General features: G+C 37.2%; 1 protein-coding gene across 13 annotated transcripts in view; it reads left to right on the plus strand.

Annotated features, from left to right (window-relative positions):
• Positions 1-18,668, plus strand: part of LOC128227336 (neuronal membrane glycoprotein M6-a-like) — a 70,111-nt gene extending 51,443 nt beyond the window's left edge. For all 13 annotated transcript variants that reach the window (XM_052937760.1, XM_052937754.1, XM_052937756.1 and 10 more), the window contains 6 exons: positions 10,823-10,985; positions 11,486-11,645; positions 12,401-12,539; positions 15,334-15,398; positions 15,626-15,691; positions 16,097-18,668. In XM_052937760.1, coding sequence (XP_052793720.1) covers positions 10,823-10,985; positions 11,486-11,645; positions 12,401-12,539; positions 15,334-15,398; positions 15,626-15,691; positions 16,097-16,222 — 719 coding nt within the window. In that variant the 3' untranslated portion in view covers positions 16,223-18,668. The remainder of the gene's footprint in view (positions 1-10,822; positions 10,986-11,485; positions 11,646-12,400; positions 12,540-15,333; positions 15,399-15,625; positions 15,692-16,096) is intronic.
• The last annotated feature ends 1,697 nt before the right edge of the window (positions 18,669-20,365 follow it).

The raw sequence follows: 20,365 nt of genomic DNA on the forward strand, positions 1-20,365 counted from the left end.
TTTTTTAAATGAAACCCGGCAGTTGTAAAAAAAAGCTCGAGCGAATTTGAGAAAAAGGAAGTTCTCTAGCTCACACTTTCTCACGAGTTTAGTTACATTGTGTTTTGTAATTGCTGAAGTAGTTTGTGCATACAAAACAAATGACATTTTAGAAACGTGCAGTTCTGAAAGCTTAATATTTCTTGAATCTTGATAGACACATCAGATGTCACCCTGACATCATTCAAGCCCTTCATGGAGTGTCCCTCTGTGACAGCTTGATAACGTATTAATTAAAACCATTTCAAAACAAGACGTCAAGCCCCTTATTCACACGATATGTTTTTACACAGCATATATATGCTTAAAGCAAGTGTGCTTAATCATAACGTGGGAATCGTTTGATTAAGTATGAATCACCCTAGGGGATCCAGGTGGGGGGGGGGGCGGCACACCCTGCGTGCCCTTCCCCCCTCCCTTTAATCGTCCAAGTTTATTTCTAATTCAATGTAGGGGTTAAAAAGGAATTTAATACGCCCAAAATGCATCATTTCGGACTAGAAATTATTAAAAATGATCTTGAAGGAATGCCGCAACCACCAACACTTTAATCATAAACAATTCGGTTCTGAGGGAGGGGTGCAGGTCAATACGTTACGCCCCTAGGTAACGCACCCTCAAACGTCAAATCCTGGTCCCGCCCCTGAATCATATATCATTGAAGTCGTATTATCAATGACAAACTTAAAGAAGCATACATGATCTGTGGTTGTGCAACGTACGCTTTTAAGAGCATTTTTTTAAATATATGCTTTTTATTAAACGTAATATGCATTCTTATTCAAGTTGGCATTCCTGCTAAGTTCCTTAAACTAATTAATTCGTTTCTGGATTGGCGTAAATGTTCATTTCTCATAACAGTATAACGGAACAGAACAGTATATTGAGTTATCCTATATGACACAACTGTATGTTCAATGAATATATCCCAGAATTTTGGAATGAGATACTTGTTATTTTGATACAGATTTTACACCTAAGGTTCATCTCCAAAGATTCTCGTAATACATAGCCCAGCTGTTCGACCTGATTTTGGCCAATATGTTGCTTTTATTATGTTATTTTCATATTATTACAAATCAGATATCAATTCCTAGACATGCACTCTGGTTTCTTACGCTTATCTATCTATTTATGATAAAAGGATATGAATATAAATGTTTTACGGAGGCGGGTATATGATATAATGGGCTTAAATTATTTGGCAATAAAACTTGTGCTTGTAACGCACAATAATTTTTCACGCATCAATATGAGCAATTTCATATTCGCATTGTCAAGATCTTATGAGTCATAAGCAAATGAAAAACATTATGCCAAAAAGATGTCTGATGGACTTTAAAGCTTCTCACAGATTTATCGTTTCGACAACTTTAGTTGTAGTTTTTGTATTTGAATGAGCTAATATGTGCGTCAATATCTGGAAACCAATGGTATAAGACTGCTTAAAAAGATCAAATCTCAGGTTATCATATTTACGCTCGAAAATAGTTTATGGCTGAAAGCGTTACTAACGCTTTAAGAAAACGAGTTTTTCTGCAGTTTACAAAACAATTGAGATCTATTTTGATTGTGAGTTATATAAAATGACTGAATTTAAGACATTGATGCCAAAATCAGCTGATTATGGGACAAATGTTGTAAAAAGTGTCAAAATTGACAATTTGTGAGAGTGCAGCTTTAAATGTACGTGGCTGGGTTCCTTGTCTGACCCTTTTTTTACGAAAATGCTTGCTCTTGTAAACAGTTTATAAAACACCATTTCATTCGTTGATTGATTGAGTATTGTAAAAAAATGACACGGCATTACCTCGTCAGTTAAACATAAGGCGTATTAGAAGTTGATATCCCGGTACATTGAGCCCGTGGGTATTGATACATGCCGCAGTCCTGTCATATCCCTGCCATGAACATCCAGTACTTTGTATATTTTCCAGGAAGTTTGATTCCCCAAAGGCCCATGGTTTATCTACAAAACATTGAGATGAGCCTTTTTGTAGACAATAGGCCCTGGGGCTAATAAATAATAATGGCTAATTATTCATATTATTTCTGGATATATTGGCATCGATATTTAGGGAAAACATGATATACGTATCACCATAGCACGCGATGTGTTTTATTTGCGATACAGTTTGAGCTTTACAGTATCATTCTTACGAATGTCCATACCGTTTATCGCTTTCATGTCAGTGTTTTGACTAAAAATGGGGCCGAAATTCGACCCTTTTCAAATCCCAAAATGTATTTTTTTTCGCAAAAATTGTGCTCAAAAATTTCATTTTTCTCAACTCTAAATGAGTCAACTTCAATATATCTATTGACTTTCTTTATTTTTTTTAAATTCTGTATCTTAAAGTGCCTTCGCTTTGTGTCCTTGTTTGAAATATACTATAATTAATTCACAATTGTAGGCATTTTGTCGCTATTTCCATTTTTCTAAGTCTCCTGGCTCCATTCATCACAAAAATATTGAAAAAGCACTGCATGTGTTCTAGTTTTCCCATGATTTTGAATACAAACTGATGTGAAAAAACATTATTCTTGGTGTTGTAACACTGATGTGTATTTTATACAGTCGAAACCCGTTGGCTCGATATTCTAGGGACCGGCAAAACAACTTCGAGCCAAACGGGAATGCTAACCTAGAGTAAAAATTAAAAATTGGGCCTTTACAACTAACTCGAGCCATCGAAGAATCGAGCCAAACGATATCGAGCAAACGGGTTTCGACTGTTTATGCAACATCATCGGTACGCCCGCGATCTTGACTTTGACTAATCATGTGTGTAATCTCCACTGATCTATTTTGACCTGGGAACAGGAAAGAAGATATAAAGATGCTGATGGGCTGATAATATTCGGTTTAACGGAACATCTACAAGATTTAACTCCCCGGGTAACGGATGAACCTGACCACCCGTCTATTTCTCACGTATAGCAACTGAGGCCACTTATAATAATTGTTTGTTTGATATTACCCGCTAAACAAACAACTGCATAAGGGGTTAAAGGGAGCTTTATTACATGAACTAAGCTATTGCTCCAAACTACAGAAGCGCGCGAATAATACATATATAAAGCACAGGCAAGATATAATATGGCAAACAATTACATAATATGATAAGCGCACTACATTATGAACAAAAAAATAAACACTCAATAATTAAAATTGCATCTGTTGATAAAATCCAGCGTCCAGTCTGATAAGCGCGCATGTAATAACTAGCTGGAGCGAGGAATTGGCTCCCAGAAAACCCCATTAGAGGTCACATGACCAGAAGGTGTGAAAAAGGGGGCGCCAGCAGTAGTTTGTCTAAATACAATTAAGTAGCTTAATTAAACACCACAACACAATCAATCCTACGAGTTGAAAATGGTTTAGCCTCTCCAGTGGTCATTATTTCAGTTTTCATTATGGCCTTAAAGCTGCTCTCTCCATTTACCGTTTTGAGATTTCTTTTTCTTATTATTTTTGCATTGGAATGAGCAAATTCTTACATAAAAATCTGGTATTAGAATGCTGATCAAAGATCAGATCGCAGCTTTATATTTTTGTTCGAAAGTTCATGCTTTATGGCAAAAAGTGGGTAAAGTAACGTTAAACAAACTATAAACTATGCCATGAATTCCAAATTTTACAGGTGAAGAAAACGGAACGACTCTGTACAGTACATGTTTGATATAATCCACATCCTTGTGATTGTATACTTTGCTCAACTTGTTGTATAAAACTCGCTCAGAACAAGTCAGACTCCCTGGATTGTCTTTAGCTTGTCAAGTGGATTGCAATTTACCTGTAATTGCATTATTACAACTCATAAGTCATACAAGAATTCGTCTGCTGATAGCGCTAAAGTATCAAATACAAGAGGTAAACATTCATTCGCGATGGATGCTGTTACTGAATTTGTCCTCATGTTGTCATGTATGTATGACCTGAGTGTAATAAAGATATTTGTTGTTGTTGTTGTCGAAGAGTTGCTCTTTCTAAAGAAATTATATGTGACTTCAGGGGCATTATTCAATATAGTTCTTATAGTAGACATCTTCAGTGACTCTGGGGCCGCATTCATTAAGCATCTTAGTAACGCTTTGACTCTGGGGCCGCATTCATTAAGCATCTTAGTAACGCTTTGACTCTGGGGCCGCATTCATTAAGCATCTTAGCAACGCTTTGACTCTGGGGCCGCATTCATTAAGCATCTTAGTAACGCTTTGACTCTGGGGCCGCATTCATTAAGCATCTTAGTAACGCTTTGTCTCTGGGGCCGCACTTATTAAGCATCTTAGTAACGCTTATCTACTTAGTGAAATATTGCCTTTTTACAAATTTGATTTTTTTTTGTACCTCCAAAATATGAAAATAAGCAAGAAAATAGTCTAAACAATATATGCATGTGAATAAATCCGATGAAAAATTTTATAGCAGGTTTTTGAAATACTCGTTGTCAAATATTACGAATTCTCAATAAGTTGATAATATTCACTAAGATGCTTATTGAATACAGCTCCTGTACAGTACATGTTTGATATAATCCACATTCAAGTGATTGTATACATTGCTCAACCTCCGTCAGACATATTCAGACTCCTTGGAATGTCTTTAAATTGTCAAACGGCTTACAATTCATGTCTCAGTATTTCCTATTTGATGTTTTCAGATTGGTTCATCTTCCATGCTTTCAGCTTTTACATCCCGTCAAACCTTACCTATGACAAAGGTGTACCTTTTGTAATTGTACACTTTATGCATTATTTATTGCCTGATTACAATGTTATTACCTTGTAATTTTAACATCGGTCACGAGCGATGCTTTTAATGATAGAGTCTTGAAAACAAGAATTTGATATATTGATGTTCAAGGGGAAATTCACACGTCATATTCAATGTTATTTACTTCTATTTTATTCTTTTATCTGTCTCATATAACTGAACGACAAAGGATGGGGGGTCACGCAAAAGTGAATATCGTTTGAAATTAAACTGGACTATAGTCTATAATACGTGCTTTGAATTGTAATGCCGACTTGGAGTTAAAGCTGCACTTTCACAGACTGACTGTTTTGACAACTTTTATTATTTATTTGTTTGCCTTGAAATGAGCCAATTATTGCGTAAATGTCTGGAAACTAGTGGTACAAGACTGCTGACAAAATATCTGATCGCAGTTTTTCATATTTACGTTCGAAAAATGATGTTTTATGGCTTAAGGCATCACTTGTACACTTTAAGAAAAATGAAAATTTCGGCAGATTTCCATACAATTGAGATCTGATCTATTTTGAATTATCTTGTATGACTGAATTTATGGCATTGAAACCAAAATCCGCTGATTCTGAGACAACACCTAAAAATATCGGTTTCTGAGAGCGCAGCTGTAAGACACATATTTAATTTTTCTACTTGATTCTTGTAAATGATATTTAAATGAAATAATCCCATACCGTATCTGTCCAGTAAAATCTCGTTGAATATAAAATGTTCTCCTTCATTTCTCCAGTGTTCATGCAGCGGGATTCAATCGATGTACTGCAATATGCATATTACATTAACAACCCCCTTCCTATTTCCCGATATTCTTGATGCCCGGGGCGCGGGCACTCATTACCAAGCACCATCAACCATTTATTGCCCTATTTACTGTAATTGAGCATTCGATTGATTCTACTCTACAGGTTCATCGAAGACTCAATCGACTTAATTATTGCAGATATCTAACTTTAGGTTATTTCTGACCGATTTAGATTATGTCCCGGATATTTGATGTTCGAAATAAGCTGAGTCAGAGGAGTTTTGATGATTTTCTACATCTATCAATTGGAAGTCGAACTACTTGACTGGAGGGTATTCAGCTGGAATATGTTTATGTGAACTATGCTCCACGCATGTTTTGTATAACATAATAGAGCGTGTTGTATACTTCTCCCACCCCAGATAATAACAGTCGAAACTCATTACGTTGAACTCTGTTATCTCGATGTTCTGATTATGTCGAACTTTTTCGATTTTTTTTCCGGTGTTGTTATACACTATCTGTCTATAGGTTATATCAAATGTTCGTTGTCTGTTTCCCAATATCCAGTCGACTTCCACATAGCGAGTTTTGACTGTAGATCCAAATATTTTGCCATGCTAGAAATCCTTATCTTGCCCACGGGCAAAGATGATAAAAAAGTACCCGTTTGTAAAAATAAATTGAAATACATCCTTACTATATTGTGATTTACTGAGGTGGGAGAAAAAACATCTACCATGGCCGCTCGTGTAAGATGGGTTTATCCCGACCCTCGAGCAGGGTGTAGGTTTATCCCAACCCTCGAGCAGGGTGTAGGTTTATCCCAACCCTCGAGCAGGGTGTAGGTTTATCCCAACCCTCGAGCAGGGTGTAGGTTTATCCAACCCTCGAGTAGGGTGTAGGTTTATCCAACCCTCGAGCAGGGTGTAGGTTTATCCAACCCTCGAGCAGGGTGTAGGTTTATCCAACCCTCGAGCAGGGTGTAGGTTTATCCAACCCTCGAGCAGGGTGTAGGTTTATCCCAACCCTCGAGCAGGGTGTAGGTTTATCCAACCCTCGAGCAGGGTGTAGGTTTATCCCAACCCTCGAGCAGGGTGTAGGTTTATCCCAACCCTCGAGCAGGGTGTAGGTTTATCCCAACCCTCGAGCAGGGTGTAGGTTTATCCCAACCCTCGAGCAGGGTGTAGGTTTATCCCAACCCTCGAGCAGGGTGTTCAGCGGAAACCTCATTCTGTAAAACACACAGCGTTTGGGTTAGGATGAAACTATCTAACACTCTCGCAATGCTCAAGTCAAAATAAATATTCTGTTCTGTTCTGCAAAAAAAAACCTAATTTATTTTATTTGTATTACTTCTACATCTGTGTTTAATGACTTTTTGAATACATATCTGTAAATATTTTTACATTATTGTTTGACTACATGTATGTACTTTGTTGGTACGTCTAATACAATTCTGTTCTGTTCTGTATTCGTTTCATTATTAAACAATTAGGAACGTTTTACAATTGATTACCCTTTAATGTGTTGTTTCATCTTTGATCTAGGTTTTAGTAATTCACAACGGGAGCTGAAACATGTACTCTTGTATATTTATGTAGATCTATACATATTAGTGTAAATTATTATGGGCAATTATTCAATTCAGAAGAATGTCAACTGTTGCCGATGTAACATACCGTTATATCATTACGAATAAAACGAGGAAATTGTTACATTTAAAACTACATCAGATTATTTGAGTTTGACGGGAGCTTTCTGGATTTTTCCTGTATAATTTATGACTTTAATAATTAAAATAAAAAGGCTTCATTTTCTATAAGACTACTGTTGAAATACTGAACATTTTTAAACACAGAACAGAACAGAACATTTATTAGGCATAAACCTTTACATGTTCGTAGCCAAATGCATATATATACATTCACGGCGGCAATACAAACAGTATTGACATTTACTGTTGTATGAGAAGAGCGTAATTTCAAGAACAAATATAAATATAGCTATTCAAATAATAATCGGCAAGAACTGAATTAAAATAAAAGCACTTCTGCGCTTTACAGTTATGCCACTAGTAGATGATCTCGCTGCAGTATTGGTAGCTTTCAATTTAATTACGAATTCAGATTTTTTTTAATGCGATTACTTTAAAGCTGCACTCTTACAGATTTACCGTTTTTACAACGATTTTATTTTTTGTTTTTGAATGAGCATTTTTTTGCGTTAATATCTACAAACCAATGATAAAAGACTGGTGACAAAGGACCAGATCGCAGATTATCATATTTCTGTTCGAAAAGTAATGTTTTATGGCTAAAAGCGTTACTAACTGAAAAATGCATAACACATCATTTTTTGAACTTAAATATAAAAATCAGCGATCTAATTTTTGTCAGCAGTCTTATATGACTGGTTTCCATGCATTTTCGCATAAATTGGCTCGTTCCAAGACAAAAAAGTTATCAAAACGTTTTATCTGTGAGAGTGCAGCTTCAAAAGGTAGCTTATGAACCTTTAACCTCAAATGCCGTGCCCAGAAGGTATGACAAACTAAAATAAAGTAGATCACCCAGACAAGTCTGCAATTATCTTGCCGTTTGATGTAAATTGAAAAGCGCGTGCGGTGCTCGCGGTTCTCATTAACCAATTGCAGTTCGGATCTAACGAGGCATTGCAAGCCATCTTTACCATTATCGACCATTGTCGTGTATCGGAATGCTCCCAGAACTCTCTTGTTTTTCACGTCAGTAGTTTGTCTTGTTGGTTAGATAGACCATTGCTTTGTCAACTGAATCGAGAATCTTGTCCTCGCAACTTTTATGATCATTCAACGATATATTGATTGATCAACGCGGTTTCTCCTTTCTCACACTATAAAAAGGTTTTTTTTGTTTTCAACTCTCTTTCGCTTAATTATTGTCTAAGAGCGGTTTAATGAAATCACGTTGCCTTGACTTTCTATTAGACTATTTACGTTTTAAGGATTCATTGGAGCGTAAGGTATTGATTGGAGGCGATCGATTGTTGACTATGGAATCCAGGTTAACCTGGCTCCTTTAATGGCAGCAACTGAGTCTTTTTTCTCTCTTTCTCCATCAATGCATTATTGTATAGATGTGAAAAGTGAAGCGGATTAAATATTCATTATAGAGCAAGGTGTCAATCAGGCGGCGCGCTCGGGATTTTTTTTATAATGTAATTCGATCCCGGGGAATAGGTGTCTTGTTGCTGGAAACGTAGCCTGGTATAAGCAGTGTTGTTGCAGCGAATATAGTGCAGTTGTAATTGATTGTTAATTATCAGATTGCATCTCTTCTATTGTGAATTTCTGGAAATAATGTCGGAGTCATCAAATTTAATAGCGTCGGCGTCATTCAATGTGGATAACGGCCATGATCTTGGTTCTCCCGGAGAGCCCAGGGAGGAGGTTTCGGAGTTCCGTCCCATTCCAGGGGCCCGCCGTTCCAGGACCGCAAAGAGAGCTTCCTGTGCTGGTAATTGCAATACAATGTGCTTACCAGGTTCACATGTGTTTTTGGTAGCAAAGACCGCCAGTTGTATGACCATCACAAGTGGTGTGTGCATCGCCTACGCGCTGCATCGTTGTTGGTCTTGCTGGCTCTTATGAATTTTCTTTTCGCGTAGGGATATGGTATGCGGCCGAATGTTTAGGCCCCAATTTCTCGAAACTTCTTAAGCTTAACATGCTTAAGTCGCTTATTTCAATTAGCCATAATACATACTGAAAATGGATTTTGATAAATGAAAAATAGTTTATTCTGATAATCATAGCGAATATTCCTACATATTTTTTTTTAAAAATCTTGAAGAAGTAAATATAACACATTTTAACAACAAAAATATTGAGATTAGCTTAATCCTGTTTAATAGGGACTTAAGCAGTTTCGAGAAATTGGGGCCAGAAGTTTTAAAAAGTTAACGTCGACGTGATAAACGACATCATTGTTAACATTTAAGCGTGAAATGATTGACAATGTGTACAACATTTAAATATAAACAAATACAGTTGCGATAGTTGTCTCAAACAGCAGATCACAAATGTATCCATTAGACTTCCACGGCATTAAGGATTTGAAGTTAACAACGATGGCGTTAACAACGTTGTTAACTTAAACGAAGTTCTGAACAATCTGCCCATTGGTATGGAAAAAAGAAAAGAAAAATCGTTTAAATGACACCTTGCCTTGTCGTCGTACTCAAATAGTTCAAGCGATCACTCGTCACCAGATCTAGTGCAGATGTTTGAACGAAATTTTTTTTTACATAATGATATTTTCTGTGTCACAAGGTGAGATGACATCGGTGCGCGTCGCATTCCACCGCAGACTGATGACTGACATTTCCCCCTGCAGTCACATGTTATGATGTGTGTTTATAGAGTTGAAAAACATGGAATATATCAATGGTCGGCTTCGTTGAACATGGTTTTAAACGTTGTAGATTTATCTTATTTGAAAACATAAACATTGAGGGAAGCGAATAACTTACGTTTATTGGTAACGAATCACGATACTTGGTATTTGACTAGACTCTAGTGACTATGATTTGTCTTATCCCGGTCAAATTTGGCCAAACTTTTGTGGCTATGATTTGTCTTATCCCGGCCAAATTTTGCCAAACTCTGTGAACAATGACTTATATACCCAGGACAAACTTTGGTAAGACTCATGTGGCTACGATTTTCTTATCCCGGTAAATTTTGGCCAAACTTTGGTGATTATGATCCCGGTCAAATTTGGACAAACTCTGGTGACTATGATCCTGGTCAAATTTGGACAAACTCTGGTGACTATGATTTCGGTCAAATTTGGACAAACTCTGGTGACTATGATTCCGGTAAAATTTAGGCAAACTTTGTTGACTATGATTCCGGTCAAATTTGGCCAAACTCTGGTGACTATGACGTGTCTTATCCCGGAGAAATTTGCCAAATCTGGTGACTATGGTTTGTCTGAACAAAAGGCAAAACAACTCAAACTAGAGCCTGGAATTTCAACTTTATATTTTGTTTAATCATTTGCGTTGTTATCATTTGTTCTTCATACACTTTTATAGACCCCAGCCCTTCACTTAAATGGAATTGAACTTATGATAAAATGAAATGGCACACTTCTATCTCTTCAAGTGATAGTTTTTTATATAAATCATGAAATAAAACGTTAACAATGGCGTTGAAACGTGCAGAGGGATAAACAGAAAAGTCATGAAACTTATATCTTAAAACTGTGTCTTTCTATTTGCAGCACACAGCGACAGCTGCTTGGACCGGACGCTCCACTGCCTGAGTCACGTGCCATGCGCGTCACTGCTCGCATGGATCCTGCTACTCATTGGGCTGGGCGGCTTCACCGGAAGTCTCCTCGCGGGCGCCGACCGCACACGTGACCTTCTGGAGGAGGACCGACTGTAAGTAAACGCTACAGAAATGCAGATATTTGTTTACACAGAACATGTTCCATACCTTTGTACATTGGTCCTTGTCCGTGCCGGGACCAGGGTGTAACACGGAAGCTCAAAAGAGTCTTGCTTAAGCGGTATATACCAGGCGCATAGCTGCCTATACGCGAGCACGCGACTGAATCCACATGATTCTGACTTTAAAAATAATCAGCCAACGTTGCAGAATGCGTACATGACCACATGACCCTTAAACTGTTCATTTTCCAGTATTAGAAGCACCTCAGAACTCCCAGAATGCACTAGACTGCACCATGTTTTTCAATATTTTCTGCCATCGCATGCCCCCGAGCCCAACTAGCACAATTATGATTTCACATCAAAAGAAGGCTAGCTACGCCCCTGTATACATGGGCTTTGTAGATTCGAATGGCATACACATACCCACATGGTTAGAAGTTTGCTCTATTCTTTTATAATCAATAGATTACATAAGCCTTGTATTCCAGGCTATGGTTCATCGAGTACACCATAATCGGTGTCGTCTGCGGCATGTTCGTGATCGGCACGTGCCTTCTGATTGTGGCCCATTTCTCCAGTGAGCCTAGCAGCCGACATGCCTTCAACACCTCCAGCAAAAACACGTGCGGACGAGTTCTCAATATAGTCGTGAGTTACTTATTACGATGTATTATGCGTAATGTCAACTAGTTTATACCATCAACACGATTAATAAGATCAACACCTAACATGTTAACTCGTGCAATACAATTTAAATTTCTGCGTGCATTCGGAACACCTTGGCCATATTCCATCGATAAAAACATCGGAGATATGTCGATACATCATGAAAAGTAGTTCGTAAAATTTTAAATACTATTTTTGATATATTGTTGTGTTGTAAAGTGTTTTTGTATTACTTGGTCCAAATTGATTGCCAGTGAAGCCTATAATTGCATAAATATTTAAGATTTCCAAGCGTAATGTCCTAAGGATTAACTGCTATATTGAAATCACTACGCGAACTACTTGCAGCGTATTTAAATGCAAAAAAAATGTCCGCTTTGCACATGAAAAATGTCCGCTTTGCACATCTTCGGTAATTTCTGGCTGAAAAATGTCCGCAATACGCTACATATGAGGTTTGAACAAGTGGTATATGCAACATGATATTACAAATTCTGTTCATGCTATATTACAGTTGTAAGTCCTATGCTACAATGTGTCGATGTTGCATTACGAGTACATAGGTAAACCTTTGCATTATGTCGAAAATACAAACGAATATTCGTTTCCACTACATGTGTTGGTGCTACAATTCAAATGTTAGCCCTATGGTACATAACGCATGTAGACGCTACATCTCAGCTACACGCATTTAACGCTCGTATGTGTATTATATTTGTATATACATGTACTTTCAGATGGTAATACTCAGCTACATTCTATGTGTGGCGTGGCTGGTGACCAGTGCAATACTCTCCATTCCGGTGACGGCCCTCGGGCTCCTCTGGTACCTCGTTGACTTCAAGCACGTCGACTGCATCAACCTTGCAAACTATGGTAAGTGCTTGCTCCTATTGGTTTGCTTTGGCGTATTATTTGACTATTGCATTCGTTAACTCGCTAGGATGGCAGCAAAGTTCATTCCAAACATATTGCGCATACATATTTTCTGAATAAATTTTTCGTGTACTAGTAATTGTTACAGCACCGATCATTCATAATTACATAACATTTGATGTCGTCGAAAGTCTGGCACTTAACTCAAGAACTTTTGATTATACATTTCACAAGTTGAATCATTATACCAGACAAGCAATACAGAACCTTACACTATGCTTCAGTAATACTTATCATTCACAGACATATAAAACACATTAATCCTGCAATCGAGGTGCTACACACTGATACATACCATACTTTTTCCAATACAACCGCCATCTGAGGGGAAGTAATGCTTTCAAATTCAACAGTTCGCCTGAAATCAGTTATACCATGGTTTATATCCTCTCCTCCAGTTCTCCTGTAAACAATTCTACCATGGTTTATGCCCTCTCCTCCAGTTCCCCTGTAAACAATTCTACCATGGTTTATGTCCTCTCCTCCAGTTCTCCTGTAAACAATTCTACCATGGTTTATGTCCTCTTCTCCAGTTCCCCTGTAAACAGTTCTACCATGGTTTATGTCCTCTTCTCCAGTTCCCCTGTAAACAGTTCTACCATGGTGTATGTCCTCTCCTCCAGTTCCCCTGTAAACAATTGTACCATGGTTTATGTCCTCTTCTCCAGTTCCCTTGTTAACAGTTGTACCATGTTTTTTTTGTCATCTCCAGTTCCCCTGTAAACAATTGTACCATGGTTTATGTCCTCTTCTCCAGTTCCCCTGTAAACAGTTCTATCATGGTTTATGGCCTCTTCTCCAGTTCCTCTGTAAACAGTTGTACCATGGGTTATGTCCTCTACTCCAGTTCCCCTGTAAACAGTTGTACCATGGTTTATGTCCTCTTCTCCAGTTCCCCTGTAAACAATTCTACTATGGTTTATGTCCTCTTCTCCAGTTCCCCTGTAAACAGTTGTACCATGGTTTATGTCCTCTTCTCCAGTTCCCCTGTAAACAATTCTACTATGGTTTATATCCTCTCCTCCAGTTCCCCTGTAAACAGTTGTACCATGGTTTATGTCCTCTTCTCCAGTTCCCCTGTAAACAATTCTACTATGGTAAACAGTTCTACCATGGTTTATGTCCTCTTCTCCAGTTCCCCTGTAAACAGTTCTACCATGGTTTATGTCCTCTTCTCCAGTTCCCCTGTAAACAGTTCTACCATGGTTTATGTCCTCTTCTCCAGTTACCCTGTTAACAGTTGTACCATGTTTTTTTTTTGTCCTCTCCTCCAGTTCCCCTGTAAACAATTGTACCATGGTTTATGTCCTCTTCTCCAGTTCCTCTGTAAACAGTTGTACCATGGGTTATGTCCTCTACTCCAGTTCCCCTGTAAACAGTTGTACCAGGTTTATATCCTCTCCTCCAGTTCCCCTGTAAACAATTCTACTATTGTTTATATCCTCTTCTCCAGGTCCCCTGTAAACAGTTCTACCATGGTTTATGTCCTCTCCTCCAGTTCCCCTGTAAACAATTGTACCATGGTTTATGTCCTCTCCTCCAGTTCTCCTGTAAACAGTTGTACAATGGTTTATGTCCTCTTCTCCAGTTCCCCTGTAAACAATTCTACTATGGTTTATATCCTCTCCTCCAGTTCCCCTGTAAACAGTTGTACCATGGTTTATGGCCTCTTCTCCAGTTCCCCTGTAAACAATTCTACTATGGTAAACAGTTCTACCATGGTTTATGTCCTCTTCTCCAGTTCCCCTGAAATCAGTTATACCATGGTTTATGTCCTCTCCTCCAGTTCTCCTGTAAACAATTCTACCATGGTTTATGTCCTCTCCTCCAGTTCCCCTGTCAACAATTCTACCATGGTTTATGTCCTCTCCTCCAGTTCTCCTGTAAACAATTCTACCATGGTTTATGTCCTCTTCTCCAGTTCCCCTGTAAACAGTTCTACCATGGTTTATGTCCTCTTCTCCAGTTCCCCTGTAAACAGTTCTACCATGGTTTATGTCCTCTCCTCCAGTTCCCCTGTAAACAATTTTACCATGGTTTATGTCCTCTTCTCCAGTTCCCCTGTTAACAGTTGTACCATGTTTTTTTTGTCATCTCCTTCAGTTCCCCTGTAAACAATTGTACCATGGTTTATGTCCTCTTCTCCAGTTCCCCTGTAAACAGTTCTATCATGGTTTATGGCCTCTTCTCCAGTTCCTCTGTAAACAGTTGTACCATGGGTTATGTCCTCTCCTCCAGTTCCCCTGTAAACAGTTCTACCATGGTTTATGTCCTCTCCTCCAGTTCCCCTGTAAACAATTGTACCATGGTTTATGTCCTTTTCTCCAGTTCCCCTGTTAACAGTTCTACCATGTTTTTTTGTCCTCTCCTCCAGTTCCCCTGTAAACAATTCTACCATGGTTTATATCCTCTCCTCCAGTTCTCCTGTAAACAATTCTACCATGGTTTATGTTCTCTCCTCCAGTTCTCCTGTAAACAATTCTACCATGGTTTATGTCCTCTTCTCCAGTTCCCCTGTAAACAATTCTACCATGGTTTATGTCCTCTTCTCCAGTTCCCCTGTAAACAATTCTACCATGATTTATGTCTTCTCCTCCAGTTCCCCTGTAAACAATTGTACCATGGTTTATGTCCTCTTCTCCAGTTCCCCTGTTAACAGTTCTATCATGGTTTATGTCCTCTCCTCCAGTTCCCCTGTAAACAATTCTTCCATGGTTTTTGTCCTCTTCTCCAGGTTTTGACGCCCGCGAGCTTTGCAACAAGGACAATGACAGGGGACTTGAAAGGTTCACAAACCATGTAAGTTGGAACATAAGAACTTAAAATATCCGTAGTAATTAATTGTCAACTCACTAAAACGATAGTTTAGGTTTATATTGATTTAAATGATTTTTGAAATCTATTATGTTATAAAGTGGTAATGAACGAGATTTGCTAATGTTTGTACCGAGCGATGCTTCTTTTATTTCTTTGTTTTAATCGGGATGTCATTACGAACATAACAACATATTATTCTTGTGATTCAGGGAAAGGACCTCCTGTGCTACTACGGCGCGGCACTCATTTCATCATTCGTCATCATCATCAGCCTTGTACGTACACAGCATGTATTTCATAACTACAGATGCCCCACCCAAGTCCTAACACTAATTAAACAATAACTGCTATGACTGTGACACTTTTAATAGAACTAGATGCATTTAATGAAAGATTATCTCTTTCAAAATACAGTCGAACCCCGTTGGCTCGAACTCCCAGGGACCGGCGAAAACACCACGAGCCTCGGTAAATTCGTGCCGAGCGAGAATGATTACCTTTAAAAGAGAGAAATCGATTCTTTCATTCAGTTTGAGCCAAAGAGGAGGAAGTCGAGCCAATCGAGTTCGAGCCAACGGGGTTCGACTGTATATCGATAAGTCATATTGATAAACCTTTATAAGGAATGTTGTATTTAATCAGTTATAGCTTATTATAACATGGACGTTCATATGTTTCAGATCCACTTTCTAATGTGTATGAGTGCGAACATTACTCACCTTCGTGACGCCAGGTTTGCGACGTTAAACGCTTACGAGGAAGCAGAGGAGGCTCCAGCTAAGCCATTGAACGACACGACCATGTGAGCGACCACGTGACCTGTCACATGACTTCTTCCCACCAATCGATTGAAATCGAGAAGTCACGTGGTCTCTCCATATTTATTCTTGAAAAAGGATCTCAGATATGCACATGTAAACAGTAACCAGTCCACTGTGTCTGTGTCTTGGACATGTAGTTGTGCAATATATGAAATTTGAATGAGATTAAAACTGAAAACGAATATATGTAACGAAATAAAATACAGCAAGTGTTGAAAACAAACTGACAAGCAGGGCATCTAAAAACTTGAAAAGGAAACTTTGTGAATAAGTCCAAGACATACAAGTATGTGAAAAAACAGCAACTTCAACAAGACTATGAAGTACTATGATTGTGAATATCTGATAAAATCTATGTAGGAATACGAATGTATTTTCCTTGAAGTGTGCTTATACTATTTACTTTTCTTATGCTTTGACGAACAGATGTTAGTTTTGGTGTGAATCGTTTGACAATTACTGTCTGATGATGATTCGTGAGTAAAGGTGTTGAATTGTTTGTTAAATATCCGAGTGAAACTTTGACGAACTTGAATTTGAATCTTGTGATTCATTAAGATGGATGTATAGCGTTGATAAATTGTTGAATATGTAATTCAGGAGCAGCTGCTTGCCATAAAATGCTTACAAGAATTTAGGCGAAAACTAAACGTAAAGGGTTCATCATATGACAAGCATTCAGATACATGTATGTTCATATTTGTATTCCAGAAAGAATGAATACCTTGCAGATATTTGTTTCTGTTTTATTTATTTTTTAAAAGCTTTTAACCAAGGCATTGTGTCGATATTATCTTTTTGTAAAAATGTGTTTTTTTTACCGAAAGTTGAATAAATTGATTGATTATGTTCTTTGCAACATTTATTTTAATGTTAAAACCAGAAATTAAAAAAAGGACACTTATTAAAAAGGGCAAGATAAATCACGCTTTTATACGCTTGTATTTATTTTGTAAAACTTACAAAACCGTACGTTATATGTGTTTGTAGCACATTTTACATTTTATATTGCTAAATTCCGCGCAGTGTTACTTCCCATAAATGTAATGCAAAAGGGGGATCACTGAGAAGGAAATCAGTTACAGTACGAACTCCGTGCTGTGTTACTTCCCCTGTCTGTGTTGCACTATCTGTGGTCACAGGGTAGGAAATTAGTTACAGTACGAACTCAGTGCAGTGTTATACCACCTTTCTGTTTTGCAGTAGGGGAGGTTACTGAGTAGGAACTTGGTTACTGTGCAAACTCCGCGCAGCGATACTTCCACTCTATATGTTTCAATAAGGGAGGTCACTGCGTAGGAAATTCGTTAAAGTGTTCGTGTGTCTGTCTAGTTTTGCCTGCTTTTGGTTTTTTATTTGCAAACCAGCTCATACATACAAGTGGAAACAATGACGTTAGATAGGATTTCTTTTTATTGGTATCATATAATTATTATTATGAAATTGTACAATTTTCATATTTATCTGAGTATTTTTACCATGAGCTTACATATACTAGTTATAAAGGATTGAACTAAATACGACCTTATAAAACTTAGTCGTTGAGATAGCAATTGAGTATAACGTATCTTTAAGTTGAAGTTAGCAGTTCTTGGGTGGTATTCACTATACATCTTTAGTGATTTCTTAACTAAAGTCATTTTTTTTAAATGTTAATAGACATATTAAGATAAAAGTTTTAGTATTTTTTTAATATAAAAGTATGCATTTTGAATCAATTCAGTGCAATTAAAGTACTAAATGTATTATTAAGTTGTAATATCATATCCACAGTGAGATAGATAAAGTGACACTCTTATTCAAAATCAAGACACACACTTGTATAACAAACATATATTTTAAGTGGTTAACCTTCAACTTCTCACTGAATAATGCATTAATGGAAAATATTCATTACTGAAAACAAGATTGTAACAATGTTTTTCATAGCTGAAAACGCAAAAATAATAAGTAATTGGTGAGTGCTAAAATATTTACTGTAATCTACTACCGTCTCATAAGATAGTAATACCGTGCTTTCTGCACCTAACTTTCAACTTAAACTCGTTTTCCTCCATAACATTTTTTTTACATTTATTCATCATTTTAGGTATATTAAAACAATTATATTAATTGTGGAATATCTTATTTGGGAATAAGAGTGCATTGTTAATAACATGACTTAAGTTAGGAAATAACTTAAGATATTTTATGAATACCAGCCCTTGTTGAATAAAATTGAATATCAATTTGTACCCGTATTGGCTATTGTCATGTACTGGGTATTCTGTACAGCTATATTAGCATGGTAAGTGCGATGCAATATTCTAGAATTAATGCTTATTTAGTGTTTTAACAATGTTTATCATATTGTATATTTTTACATTTCGTTTGTTAAATTATGCTTTAGAATAATGCATATATTCATTGTAATAAATTTCTTTGTCATGTCTTCTTTGTTTATTTTAATAAAACCGTGGAAACCGAAGTCAACAACAAGAACAAAACCTGGAAGAGAGGTTTCTCCTGAAGCATACATATCCTACAAAGTTATGAAATCAGTTGAGTCTATTTATCAGTAACTCCGAGTGCAACACTGTAACCCCTGGGGCCGATTTCTCGAAACTGCTTCAGTAAAGTATTTTTATTCATTGAATAATGTCACATGCATACCGAATCTCTTCACTATTTGCACCAGTTAGTAAATGATCTAGTCTGATTTTTTTTCTGAAGCAGTGCTTAACAAAGGTTTTCTCTGAAAAAGACATCAAACCTTTTCCATCGAAAAATATATAGACGGGATGTCAGTATTTCTCTTTTGGCTCCGGATGTGAATACAGAAGAAAGAGTGCTTGAGTTCAAGTATCAATATTTTATTAAAGTTGAAAGAAAGGGAAGAAACTGGCGACCTTTTTGCATAGAGCTTAACACAAATAAACACACTGTAATGCGAAAAATAATAGTTTTCAGTGTAGAAATTCGAAAAATCATTGCCTGTGGAGCTATGTAAATTGGTTGTTTGTAGCCTTTTTACGTCTTGACTTCAGGGTCATGTATTACTACTCAATTTTGTGAGACAACGCATTGTTAAACCCTATGTTTTCTTGTGATTGCATTTTGTGTCTTGGATTGTTCTACAGTAGCCAGTTACTCGTTTTTCAACTAGGACTGTTTTAAAGTGAAAAGCCATGTTAGTGTCTATTTGAAACATATAGTAAAATAACTGTGGTCTTAGGCCTTCTTACTAACACCCATACCACGATATAATAACCATTCTCGTGGGCACGATGTTATGCGAGAGAGTGGTCTTGTGTTGCGGGTGAAACCGCAGTACCTGGAGGAAACCCATATAGTCCGGCTTGGCGACCACAAACTAAACTCACAGAGAATGTATTGGCGGCATAACGTTTATTAAATTATAACACGATTAAGCTAAGATCGCCTTGTTTGTTCTTCTATAATTTGTGATTATTTTTTTTGAAAAGTTTTTGGACAGTTAACTGAAGTTATCTGTCTAATAATCACTGGCTTGACATGAGCCAATGTTTGCGAAAATGCATGGACACTAGTGATATATAAATTGCTGACAAAAAATCAGATCGCAGGTTTTCATATTTATGTTCTAAATTGATGTGTTATGCATTTTAATCAAGCGTTAGTAACGCTTTTATCCATTAATCATTAATTTTCGAATGGAAATATGAAAATCTGCGATATGATCTTTTGTCAGCAGTCTTATATCACTGGTTGTTTTATATTTACGCAAAAAGTGGCTTATTCCAAGACAAAAAAATAAAAAAGATGTCAAAACGGTTAATCTGTGAGAGTGCAGCTTTAAAAGATTTTGAGAAATCAAGGCCAGGCCCAGGCGTAACAAGATTGGGAAGATAAGGAAGCTTATTTCATCAAGCTAAATGTCTTACTTAATCTTGATTTTACAAAATATAAGCTAGTTTATCGTGGTTTTCCTTAAAGCTGCAATCTCACAGATATACCATTTTTACACCATTTTTTATTTTTTTTGTCATGGAAAGAGCAAATATTTGCGTAAATATCTGCAAACTAATGATACAAGGTTGCTGACAAAAGATCAGATCGTAGATTTTCATATTTCCGTCCGAAAATTAATGTTTTATGGTTTAAGCCGTA

The sequence above is a fragment of the Mya arenaria genome, chromosome 3, assembly GCF_026914265.1.
Source record: "Mya arenaria isolate MELC-2E11 chromosome 3, ASM2691426v1".
Lineage (NCBI taxonomy): Eukaryota > Metazoa > Mollusca > Bivalvia > Myida > Myidae > Mya > Mya arenaria.